This window comes from Cupressus sempervirens, chromosome 6, assembly GCF_028749045.1.
Source record: "Cupressus sempervirens isolate cs-2001-9-10 chromosome 6, ASM2874904v1, whole genome shotgun sequence".
NCBI classification, from domain to species: domain Eukaryota; kingdom Viridiplantae; phylum Streptophyta; class Pinopsida; order Cupressales; family Cupressaceae; genus Cupressus; species Cupressus sempervirens.
Window position 1 is genome coordinate 463194914 of NC_143123.1, and position 13181 is coordinate 463208094.

The following is a 13181-nucleotide window of genomic DNA, read 5'->3' on the forward strand; positions in this document are numbered from 1 at the left end:
ATTTGGTAAATATGAGACCTGATATTTGCTACGTTGTTAATGCCTTAAGTCAGTTTATATGTTAGCCAAAGGAGATTCACCTAGTTGCAGTGGAGCACATTGTGACATACAAGGCACTCTTAATCTTGGGCTCAACTATGAGAGAGTTGATTTAGATTTACATGGATTCACTGACTTAGATTGGGGTGGAAGCGTTAAAGACAAAAAAAGTATTTCAGGATGTTTCATTTTAGGATCAACAATGATATCTTGGATATGTAGAAAGTAGTCTTCAGTAGCACAAAGTTCCAAAGAAGCTGAATACATTGCAACAACGATGGCCTCTCGAGAAGCAGTTTGGCTTAGAAAGTTACTTGTGGGATTATTTGGGCAAGCCATGAATCCTACGATTATTCATTGTGATAATCAAAGTTCCATCAAGCTTTCGGTGAATCCAGTTTTTCATGACAGGTCCAAGCATATCGAAATTCTTTACCATTATGTAAGAGATATGGTAGACATGAATACTGTAAAATTAGAATACATTTGCATTGCAAATCAGACAACAAACATTATCACCAAACCTCTATCTAGAGTGAAGATAGATCACTTCAGGAAAAGACTTAGTATGGTTGAATTGTAATTCATTTTTATTCTTTAAATTATTAATAAAATAATTTAATTTGTCAGGCTATTGACTTATGGGCTCCACCATTTGTATTCATTATTTAAGAGGTGACGATCTCTGAGGTAATGTATACTTGTATTAAAGACATTATGAGAGATGACTATCCCTTAGATATTGTATTGAACAATATTAAACTACTATTAGATCTAAGTGAGTTCAAGATCAGTTGTGACATAAGCATTTCTATGTCTATGAATCACAACTTGGATTAAGGAAGAATTTATTCTTCAAACTTTAACCTGTGTTCTGGTAGATATTAACTCAAGATCAAGTTGTGATATAGGATTGCTAGTCCCTATGAATCACAACCTGGATAAATGAAGAAGTTAATTATTCTTCAGATTTTATTCTGTGTTTTGCATTACATGAAATATTGATATCACTAGTAAAAAGTGATAAGTCATATCACAAGATGGTTATATGACTTAGTATCATATGTTACATGATACCATTTTTCTCAGAAGACTCAGATAGATATAGAGTATCAATTTATGCTTATTCATTGTAATTGATGATGCTAGATATGTTCTCTCAATATGATTATTTAGTTAAGAGGGAGTGTTAAATATTAAACTGATAGTCATACTGGTTTGAGAAGTGCAGATCGCACCTTAGTCTTCTCCCATTATATCATATGTTAGCCTTTATATGCACTAGACTTGGCAATGAGATAGGAGGTGATCTTTGGAAGAAATTACATCTTGTAGTAACTATAACAATTTGTTATGTTAGTTAAGCATTTAATTATTTCCTTGAGGCGCTGATTTCTTCAAATGGTGTTTGGACCGACCTAGGGAAGGTCATGTCCCTTTAAGGGACATGCCCTTTGGTTTTGATATTATTATGGAAGTAATTGGTAAATACTTGCTTGTTATTAACAGAGACCGAGAGGTCAATTTATACAAAAGAATGACCGTAAAGAATAAAAACATTGTATTCTAGAGAAAGCAAAAAACGAAAGCAAACTAAAACTTAAGATATTTACAAGATAACCATTAACTAATAATAGACGACTTTATCTATTATTGTAATACCCTCCCTTAATGGTTAATCTATCTAACACACCAAGTTGTCCTCTGAATTTGACAAACTTATCAGGACCAACAAGTTTGGTGAGAATGCCTGCAGTCTGATTTGAGGTAGGAACATACTGCAGATCTATAGTCCCGTCTTCAACCAGCTGTCGTATGTAATGACAATGAACATCCACATGCTTGGTTCGTTCATGGAAGATTGGATTTCGTGCTAACTTGATAACGCCTTCGTTATCAATAGATAGATTAGTCAGTCCTGTTGGTGGCATCTGCTTATTCCCAAGCATTCGACGAAGCCAAACAACTTCATATCCTACCTTCACAGTCCCTTTGTATTCAGCCTCTGTAGAAGAGAGAGAAACTGCCTGTTGCTTCTTGCTGGTCCATGTGACTGCACCAGATCCCAAACTGAACACATATCCAGATGTTGACTTTTTATCATCAACAGAGCCTGCCCAATCTGAATTTGTGAACCCACTGATTTTAGGATTAGAACTTCAAGAGTACAAAAGTCCATAATCTGAAGTGCCCTTTACACAATGAAGCACACGCTTTGCTGCCATCCAATGATAAACCTTAGGAGCTGTCATAAAGTGTGAAATATAGCTGACGGCGAAGCTGATGTCAGGCCTAGTAGTAGAAAGGTAGATGAGGCTGCCTACTAGTTGCTTGTATGTAGTATCATCAACGGAAGGAGAATCAGACTTTGTTGATAACTTGAGACCTTTCTCCATAGATGTAGATGCAAGCTTGCAATCCTGCATTCAAAATTTGTCTAACAGGGCCCTGACATAGTTGGACTGAGAGAGGAATATACCAGAAGACTGTTGCCAAACTTCAACACCTAAGCAATAATGCATGAGTCCAAGGTCAGTCATATTAAAAGACTGGCATAAGTTCTGTTTGATTCCCTGAATCAAAGATGCTGAATTGCTAGTGATGATCAAATCATTCACATAGATAACCAAAAGGATGATGTCACTGTCAGTAGTTTTGATGTACAGATTTGAGTTTGAAAAACTCCTCTTGAAGCCTTGATCACGAAGGTACTTATCAATCTTGATGTACCATTCCTGAGGGGCTTGCTTCAAACCATAAAGAGCTTTTACCAATTTGAGAACCTGATGGTCTTTACCAACAACCTTGAAACCAGGAGGTTGTGTCATGTAGACCTCTTCATGGAGATCACCATTCAGGAAAGCACTCTTTACGTCCATCTGATGGACCTTCCAGCCAAACTGTGTTGCCATGGCTAGGACTAATCTGATGGTGCTCATCTTTGTAGTAGGAGCAAAGGTCTCGTCATAATCAATGCCCTATCTTTGAGAAAAGCCCTTCGCCACTAAACGAGCTTTGTACTTATCCAAAGTACCATCTGATTTGTATTTGAGTTTGTAGACCCATTTTCAACCAGTGGGTTTCTTCCTTGGTGGAAGATCAGAAAGGACCCAAGTGTTGTTCTTCAACAAGCTCTGATGTTCAGATGTCATGGCCTGTTCCTACTCTGGAATTCCTTTAGCCTCAGAATATGTTTGAGGTTCAAACACACTGTGAATGTTGGCCATAAGAGCAAAGTTAATAGAATCTGTAGTTCTGCTCTTTTTTCGTGTAGTTCTCCCATCAATGAGCTCATCATCATGAAGATCAGCAAGTGTCTTAGCCCACCACTTAGGCCGCACAGAAGAAGGACCAACAACAGTACTAGGAGATGCTTGATCAGCAGGATCCTCATCAGAAGAAGCTGGATCAAACTCAGGTGAAACATCTACAAAGCAAGGTGATCCTGCAGGAGAAGTCGGAGGAGTTTGTACAGGTATCACTGGAATAGCTGGAGCTGCAGGAGCTATTGGAGCCCTCCCATCAGGTGGACCCAATGGAAGCCGAACTCTCAAATCATGAGCTTGCATAGGCTGGTTTGCTGGATTAGGAACAGGAGAAACAGGCATGAATGGTCCTTGCTGCTCATCAAAGATTATATCACGACTGTATATGAGACAAGATGTCTCAACATCAATCAGGCGGTAGGCTTTGTGAAGATTGCTATATCCAACAAGCATCAGTTTCTGACTCTTGGCATCCAACTTGGTGCGTGAAGCATCAGGGATCCAAACAAAAACAAGAGAGCCAAAAACCTTCAGGTGACTGATTCTGGGCTTACGACTTAACTAGGCCTCTTTCGAAGTTTTACCTTTGACCGCCACTGTGGGTGACCGGTTCAACAGATAAACTGCAGTGTTAACTGCTTCTGCCCAAAACTGCTTTGAAACATGTCTGTGTTCGAGCATGGAATGAGCCATCTTTGTGATTGTCTTGTTTCGACGTTCAAGTACACTTTTCTGTTGTGGCATGTGGGGTGTGGTGAATTGGCGTTGGATGCCATGTGTATCATAGAAGCTGGAAAAAGCATTTGAACAAAATCCCCCCCCCCATTTTCTGATTTAAGAATAATAATAGATTTCCTAAACTCATTTTCAACTAAGGGCTTAAACTTCTAAAATACAGTAAATGCATCTGATTTCTTTTTAAGGAAATAAACCGACATTTTTCTACTGAAATCATCTACAAACAACAAAAAATACCTGGACCCAAGAATAGAAGGAGTGGCCATCGGGCCGTAGATATTGGCATGAACAAGTTGAAGTACCTGAGAAGCTCGCCAAGGATCGCCACTGGGGAAAGGTGTGTGATGTTGCTTCCCAACTTGACATGCGTCACAAACTCGAAGGTGTTGAGTCTGAATCTCTGCCAAACCAAGAACAAGCTCATCCCGAGCAAGCTGTGAGAGATAATGCACATTTAAGTGCCCATATCACTGATGCCAAAGTGTGCTGATAGAAGATCGGCGAGCAGCCATAGCTAAGTCCTGAGAATTGCCAGAATCAGTAAGTCTAAAAAGACCATGATCCTCAAGACCCACTGCAACAGTAGACTTAGTCGCCCGATCAGTAATGGTGCACTGATGTGAACTAAAGGTGACTGCCAAGTGTGGAGAATGTCGCAGCAACTCACTAAGTGAGAGTAGATTGAGTTCCATCCTTGGAACGTAGTACACATCAAGGAATATGAGATTCCTCCCAACAAATTGAATCTGAATGTTGCCTTCACTGACAATCGTGTACTCTTCTCCGCCACCAAAAATAATAGAATCTGAATAAGGCTGGTAGTTAGTAAACCAGTCTCTGCGGTGAGTGAAATGTTGATAGGCATTTGAATCAATGTACCAGGAAAACGACTTCACATGATCTGCAGGTCTTTTAGCCATGAAGGCGTAAAAGGCAGATTCCACTTCCTCATTGTGGTCTGCACTGTTCGCTTTGGGTTGTGAACCTGGTTGCTTAGACTGGGCAGCTAAGCGTTTTTGACATTCAACCTTCATGTGACCATACTTGTGGCAGTAGTTGCATTGAATGTTCTTCTTTCTGGTACCATCGGATGCTGGAGCAGAAGACTTCTGCTGAGATGGTCGTTGAAACTTGCCCTTATCCTTCTGAAAGGATTTTGCAGCAAAGGCTTGCTCAGTGGAGGTGGAATTGGAGTTGCTACCGAACTGTTGTTTCCACCAATCTTGCTGAAGCAGCAGGGTGCAGAGATCAGTGAACTTCAGATCAACACTAGTGGATGTGATGTTGAGAGTCTCGATAAAATGCTCATAGGATTTTGGTAAACTCCGAAGAGTGATTACCACAATATCCTCTTCCTCCATCTTGCGATCAATGGTAAGTAGCTGATTACGGATTTCCTGAATCCAATTCAGGTGTGCTTGGAGCGTGGTGCGCTCATCCATGACAATAGAAAATAGAGTGTTTTTCAGAAAGAATGCTCTGCTCTTGTCGGAAGTCTCATGAAGACCTTTTAGATGTGTCCAGATTTCGGCAGCTATTTTGCCAGATGGAATTTGAGAAAGCTGATCATCAGCTACAGATAATTTGAGAAGCATCACTACCTCTCAATTATTCGAATCCCATGTATCTTGATCAGGACCTGGAGAAGTCGAACGCTTCGTAACACCCAAAACAAGTTGATCGGTGTTTTGATATACAAAGATTGCGATGATGCGCTGCTTCCAGGTTCCATAATTGTGACCATTGAATTTGGAATTATGCTCGAGCAGAATATTTGTCAGAGATGCCATGACACGTTTTTCAATGAAAAATTGTAAACATTTGTGAAGGCACGTTCTTTGAGGCAAAAATACGAAAGACCTAGAAGAATTAGAGAGTGACCTAGAAGAGAGCTCAAAAAACCGAAAAGGAATCTGCTGTCGTTTTTTGGATCCGCTGGTTCGAAAATTGAGGCACGAAAATGAGGCACTCAGAAAAAACGGATGACAACCTAGTTGAGCTCTTGAAAAATCCACCAAGAATCTACAATCAAATTTTTTTTTCAACTCCAAAAATTAGGGTTTTGAGCAAAATATGTTGTCGGATTGGTGAGTCGAATTTTCTGAAAAAAAATGTTGATTTTCTGGAAAAAATGGTCGATTTGGAGGCAAAAACTGTCGGTTTTGAAATAGAGAGAATCGGCTATGGCTGGAGTATGCAGAAATGGCACCTGTTTTGGAGAAAACTGCATTGATTTAGGGCATGCAAGTTTGAAAAAACAGCGTCCAAGAACTGAGAAAAAACAACGCTGAATAAGGCACGCGTGGGAAAGAGGACAAATCTCCAGCAAAAACTGAGCACTCTCCAATATAAACAAGCATCTAGTCGTGACTAAAAACGACTAGAAATCGTGAGCAGAGGATCTGAGATGCGCGCTAGCTGTGGATGCGAACTTCAGTCGCGTTTTTTCGTTTGCCAAAATCCCGAGTTGCAGGGTTTTTTCTTGCATTCCAAACCCTAGCCTGAATAATCTCAAAAATAAGATTAAGATAATTTCAATAAGAAATTATTATTTTCAAAAAAAAAATTCAACCCTGCTCTAATACCATATTATGGAAGTAATTGGTTAATACTTGCTTGTTATTAACAGAGACCGAGAGGTCAATTTATACAAAAGAATGACCATAAAGAATAGAAACATTCTATTTTAGAGAAAGCAAAAAACGAAAGCAAACTAAAGCTTAAGATATTTACAAGATAACCATTAACTAATAATAGACAACTTTATCTATTATTGTAATAGATATAAATGGTAGGTATTATTGTAGTTTGAGGACACACAATAATCACAAGTCTGCTCCTTCAAGCAATACTGCCTCATACGAATTTATTGCAGAGACAATTAAATTCAGAACAGCATTCAACATTCTGATAAACTCCTACATTCAGAAATAAAGAAGATTATCTACAGCAGTCAAAGGATATTATAAAAGTCTGATTTTTATAACAGAATTTGCAGAAACTTTACATCAGGGACTAAGATAAGATAAAGTAAGATAATTTTATTAGTGATCAACAAGAGATCACGAAGAGGATCTAGGGGACTTAAAAACATACAACCAAGAGACAGCCAATAGCGGGAACACCAAATGGTGGCCGGGGAAGAGCAACCAAGCAAGAACAAAGAGAAACCAATTGAAGACTGAAAGCAGAAGTAATCAGCGAACTTAACACTTCTCGACATCTGCCTGCTGAAATTTCTCCAAGTTGACCCTTTTTTCGTGGATCCTTATTAAGAAAGTTCCTGTTTTGTGTAATCTTGCCTATTCAAATAGTTCAAATCAGACCATTAGTCGTCATACTGGCTGTATATCTTCATAAGTTGCACGTTCTTTGATAAAATGCCATGTTTTGACTACCCCTTGCTGCAAAAATTACTGAACACTGAAGCTATATCCGGACTGAAACCATTAACTCCATGTAGCACTCACATTCTGTTTTGATTACCACTTGAGGGAATTTGAGCAAACTGTGGATGCAATCATTTCTTATGCAGAAAAATTTAGTGCTCGACATTGCTCACCTAAGATAAAGTAAACAGCTTTCACTTCTCATCATGCTAACTTATAAAACATAATGTAACATGACCCATTTTTTTGCAACATAACTTCAACCACAGCCTCATGTGTTGCTTCACCATCAGCATATTTGTGGCAACTTAATCAGTGCTGATACTGCTTCTGAGTTTTTGAATTTTAAATCTGCTGGATTTGTCATTGTGAGATAATACATTGATGCTTCTTGGTTTCTCATAAGCATTAAGCCACTTGTAGTATGTTATACTGTACAAAATTTGGCCTTAGTATGTTTGAGACAGTTCTAAATTTTAAAATGCTGTGATTATTTGCAGACCTTTTACATATATTATCACCATCATTGGAGCCCTGTTGCCCTCGTTGAACACTTTTTATTGGTTACCTCCTATCTTTTACTCTTTTTATCTCATTGTTTAACTTTTATTTTTTGTAAATGATACTAAATAATTGTTATAGTGGTTTGATATGTTCTATCTGTCCTGGGGTAGTTAATGGAGACTCATTAAATTTTTTTTATCAAGTCACTGTTTTTGGTTAGTGTGTGGTAGATACCTGTTGCCTCTCTTGCTCAGTGTCATTTTTGTTCAATAAGGTACCTTATTGGTTTCGGTTTTTTCCTTCTGGTAGGGCCCATAACTTCTCACAAAATTCTAACTCAGAAGATCACCCTAAGGTAAGACAATCAGTTGAGGTTCTGAATTTGGGGTACTGTTTGAAATTGCTTGAGGTATCCATAGGACAGTTGACCGGCATAAATTGAAATATCTAGACTCTACTGATGTCACACCAACAACTATCCTTGGCATGTAGGGAGAACCAATTCAAATCATCTTTTATCATGAAGCACTGTTATCAGATCCAGCTGGATCTGGTTGAATTCCAGTCAGGTCTGGAATTTAGACCAAGTGGATTTGTCCAATTTGAGCTGGATTTCTGATTCCCTTTGGTATCCGAATGAATTGATTTTTTTGAACCTTATAACTATTGTATAAGATAATACAAGGAACTCCGACATCTTATTGGATAGGAATGAAGTAAGGACATGGTTAAGCATTCTCTTACAAATTTCTTGATCTTAAAGAGTGTTGCATCTTCAGCACAGTTGCAGAATTGGACAAGTTAATTTTTTTCAGATGGTTTCTATGCTATGGAGTAATTTGCTTCATACTTGCAAGCATTAACATTAGCTTTAGAGTTTAGAGCTATTAAACTCCCCAGTCAACCAACTTGTCAATATACACAGATAACTTTAAACTTTGAAATCGTGTTAGTGTTCATATATTTAAACCTTCCCTTGTTTTGTAGATTTTTATTTACAAAATATTGTTTTGCTTCATCTTTTGTGACTTTGCTCCTGTCAAGCAATGAAATGAGTTATTGACTTAAAACAATGGAATTAGTTGTTTCCATTGACAGGATTAATGATGCATTATGTGCCATTAAATTTTATGGATTAAAAAGATTAACTCTTAAAATATGAGATATATCCCTTTCCTATTAACTCTTATTGAGATTGGGTAATCATTATGTGCTCTCAAGGACAAGGATGAGCAAGAGAATGATACACGTGATTGATCTATAATGGAGTTATTGTAGAACTATCAATTCAAGGGCATGCTTTCTTCACTTCAAATCAAAACTGCAATTGCATGTTGGCTTTTTGTAAAACTATCTAGTTTTGACATTTGTAATTTGAATGTGTACTTATGATAACAATTTATAAGTTGGAAATTAGTTGTAGTGAGTGTTCAATTTGAAACTGGTAATATCGGACTTGTTCATAATCTTTGATAGGATGAATTTAGAAACAAATGATTGATTTAAAAAAGAAATGAGTTAGATGGGGCTATATTCAATTGTTTGATAGAGATTCACATGAACACATTATGCCAATGCAATAAGGAACTTGCTAGTTGGTACATGGTCTGGTATTGGAACCTTCCATTATAGAGTGTGACATTTTACTGATCTTTAGCTTGAACTTTTGTATGTCACTCAATAATGCTAATGTTTCTTAGATTTAGTGAAATTTCTTCTGTTTCAATATTAAAATTCTGTATGGTATTTATATTGTTGGTGGATAGATCAAAATAATTGTAAAGAGTGGATCCTTTTAACTATGCAGTAGCCTAGAATGATAGGCAGGGTTTTGTTGAAGGTGAACCTCCTTCAACATAAAAAATGTAAATGGTAGTGTACAGTTTAGTGCCAGGTTGCACTGGAAAGTTCCAGTTCACTTTAGGGAATAATGTCCAGCAATTATAAAATTGTAGCACCTGAAGTCAAATAGTTAGATCCACTAAAGTTAGTCCTGTCAAGGCTTTTAGTGTTAATCTAAGTCAACTACATGAAACTTCTCGCTTAATTCTTGTTCTTAAATAGTTGAATTGATGCATAGAGTAGTCAGAAAAGATATCTAATCTGATGGTAATCCTCATTTAGGCCAAAGCTCAAACTTACAGAAATTATAGGTGGAAATTTGGAAAAGATTAAAACTAGCTAAATGAATATTTGCATTTGTAATATTTGAACATTGCTACTGTAGCAGTCCAAAGGAGGAGAGGGAATCAGGTATATATTCAGGGAAGAGGTCGTAGTTGAAATGGAAAGCAATTTCTTTGCTTTCTTCTCTGACAGAGTAAATCATAGCTTCAGCACTTAAGGAAGAAGTTACACTACATATAGACCAGACATTCGTAATAGCCATAGTCTGAAATATGAAGCAGCTTAGGTGCCTAAAGATCAGGAAGGGACCATGATCTACAAAGGAGGCAATCTGTTCAATATCAGTCGTGTGTTGCCTTGAAATACAAGCCCTTAACTTATTCGACAACATTGTCATCTGGGATACTATTCGGGCAGTTGTAAGGCTGATCAACTCTGCCCTGATTTATTGAAGGTACAACTGGAACAGAGGTCATTCAAGTAGGAATACCAGATTTAGAAGTCTGAATTGGTGTGAGTAAGTCTTAAAGTTTAAGCTGAAGTTGGCTATGTTGTATACGGGAATGGGATTGATGAGATTTCGTTTGAAGATGGTGTTTAAATCTAATTATTATTTCTAAGTATTGTGAACCGTGTCTTTCAATCTGAGTATGCATGTATACATTTCCCCTACAATGTGAAGAATACCATAAAATACTTGTTGTTTCATAAGCTGGTGTATTTCAGCATGTCACTTAAATGCAAAGAGAAGATGATGTGAGGGTGATGGGAAATAATTTTGAACAAAGCTCTAAAATTGAAGTGTATGGGTTCCTCTTGTAACGGAACTATCATTTAGTATTTAGTTTGTTTTGTGTGTGGTTTTCTAATTGTTTTCCTCCCTGCTCAGTATCATTAGTTATGGATGTATTCTTTTATTTCTTAAATTGATGAGGAGATAAATAAAATATAATATTCATGCTTCTGGGTACGATTGTGTGTGAGTTGATTTAGCATCAACATTTCGGACCATACTCAATGATCCATCATCAGGATGAGAGCTAAAAAATGTCGATGCTAAAAAACTCACACAATCATACCCAGAAGCATGAATATAATATCATGGATTGTGGAAATATGTTATTAAAGACATCAATTTTCCACAATCCATCATGTAGTAACAGTTTCTGGAAGTGATTGTGTTGGAGTTTTTGTATCGATGTTTCAGATCACACTCTGTGATCCATCATCAGGACAAAAGAGAGCTGAAGGATAAATTAGAACCAATCAGTTAAATAAAATATAGTTAATGGTTTTGGTGTTTGTTTTCATTGTCAAATATGGTATTAATTGTCTTATTGATGGTTTCTGCAGGGGCTACAAACGTTTCTTCAGAAGAGCTGTGCTTGAAACATCAGATTATATTAAAGATGATTGTCTTTCCATAAACTGTACCGTAGGGGTTGTTGGGTCACGCACCGAGGGACCAAAGATTTACATGATCCCTGTAACAGAGTCAAACCTTGGTGATGACTTTGGTGAATTTCTTGATAGTGGTAAGGGTGCTGATGTAACTTTTGAAGTAGATGGGGAAAATTTTCGGGCTCATAAGTTGGTGCTTGCTGCTCGTTCACCTGTTTTCAAAGCTCAGCTCTTTGGCCCCATGAAGGATCTGAATACAACTGAGATAAAGGTCGAAGATATGGAAGCTCCTGTATTCAAGGTAGCTATCAATTCAGTTTTTCCTTACTGGCGTTTCCCTTATACAACTGGAACTTTATTTGGTTATGAACTCATAACTTGGTTTTGGGTTGTATTCTGATCTGTAGGCAATACTCCATTTCATATATCGGGATGTTCTGCCTGACATGCACGAACTGATTGGATCAACCTCCCCTATTGCTTTGACATCAATGACTCAGCACTTACTTGCTGCAGCAGATCGATATGGCTTGGATAGGCTCAGGTTACTGTCGGAAGCAAAATTATGTGCTGACATAACCATAGATACTGTTGCAACTACTTTGGCCCTAGCCGAGCAGCATCAGTGTTTCCAGTTGAAATTAGTTTGTCTCAAATATGCAGCATCACATCTAAAAGGTGGGGAGATCAATTCAAACTATTATAGTTTTGTTGTGTTTGTATTAAGAGTTTTTGGAACTTGATCATGACAAATTTTAATTTTTATCATTCTTGTATTTTCACCTTTTTGTTGTAGCTGTCATGCACACTGAAGGATTTGATTACTTAAAAGAGAGCTGCCCGTCTGTCCTATCTGAACTTTTGGAAAGCCTTGCAAGAATTGAGAAAGATTCTGGCATGGTTACTAGGTATCGATATGAAGGATTAGATGGCAGTGATGCCAATGGAAGGCGAGTGAGGCAGAGAACATAGATCCTTCCTCTCATGAATAGTTTGTCCTTGCAAGTGAGAATTTTTCTCTCACACACTAACAGTATGAGAATCCCGTGGGCACTCTGCATTATTTACCAGTTTGACATTCAACTTTCATGTTCTGATAAAATACTGTCAAGTCTGGTTTCAGAAATGCCATTTGCACTTGCTTCATTATGTTGTATAATCTTAATTCATTCATTTGGTTTTGTTACAGTTGATGGCAGTGGCTATATATCTGAAATTTTTTAGTGTCTTTGGTGTTTTCCTTGTGGAATAACCGTCTTCTCATATGTAACTTATATGAAATTAAGGCAGTTAAGGATTTGAGTATGGTATGCTTGCGATGAATTTGTAGGAATGCATTATTCAGCCCTTGTATGCAAACTCAAGATGTTTTGCCTGTTTCAATTTTCAATTCTGTTTCTTTAATTATTGCAGCACCTCTTTGCTATAATCGGTATAGAGTCTAGACCATGGTTGCATACTCTCTGTTTTATAAAGTGAATGTTTTAGAGCTTGCATCAAACTTGAAGTGTTTGAATACGTCACATTCTATTCCTTATCACACTCAGTTGCAAATAGTGTATTCTCGTATGATTTGTCTAAAAGAATTTCTTAGATTGTTGCATGGGTGATGATTTTTGTAGGTTGAGCGTTGTTCTGTACTCTACCAACTAAATACAATTGATTTTCAAACCTACAACAAAAATGCATAGTAGTAGACAATGTATGTTACATTTAT

The 13181-nt window shown here is 37.4% G+C and overlaps 1 protein-coding gene across 1 annotated transcript in view; it reads left to right on the plus strand.

Annotated features, from left to right (window-relative positions):
- The window catches only part of LOC149553067 (BTB/POZ and MATH domain-containing protein 2-like), a 38325-nt gene extending 25556 nt beyond the window's left edge, over positions 1–12769 (plus strand). The window contains exons 2-4 of the mRNA XM_089788575.1: positions 11417–11765; positions 11872–12142; positions 12261–12769. Coding sequence (XP_089644701.1) covers positions 11417–11765; positions 11872–12142; positions 12261–12436 — 796 coding nt within the window. The 3' untranslated portion in view covers positions 12437–12769. The remainder of the gene's footprint in view (positions 1–11416; positions 11766–11871; positions 12143–12260) is intronic.
- The last annotated feature ends 412 nt before the right edge of the window (positions 12770–13181 follow it).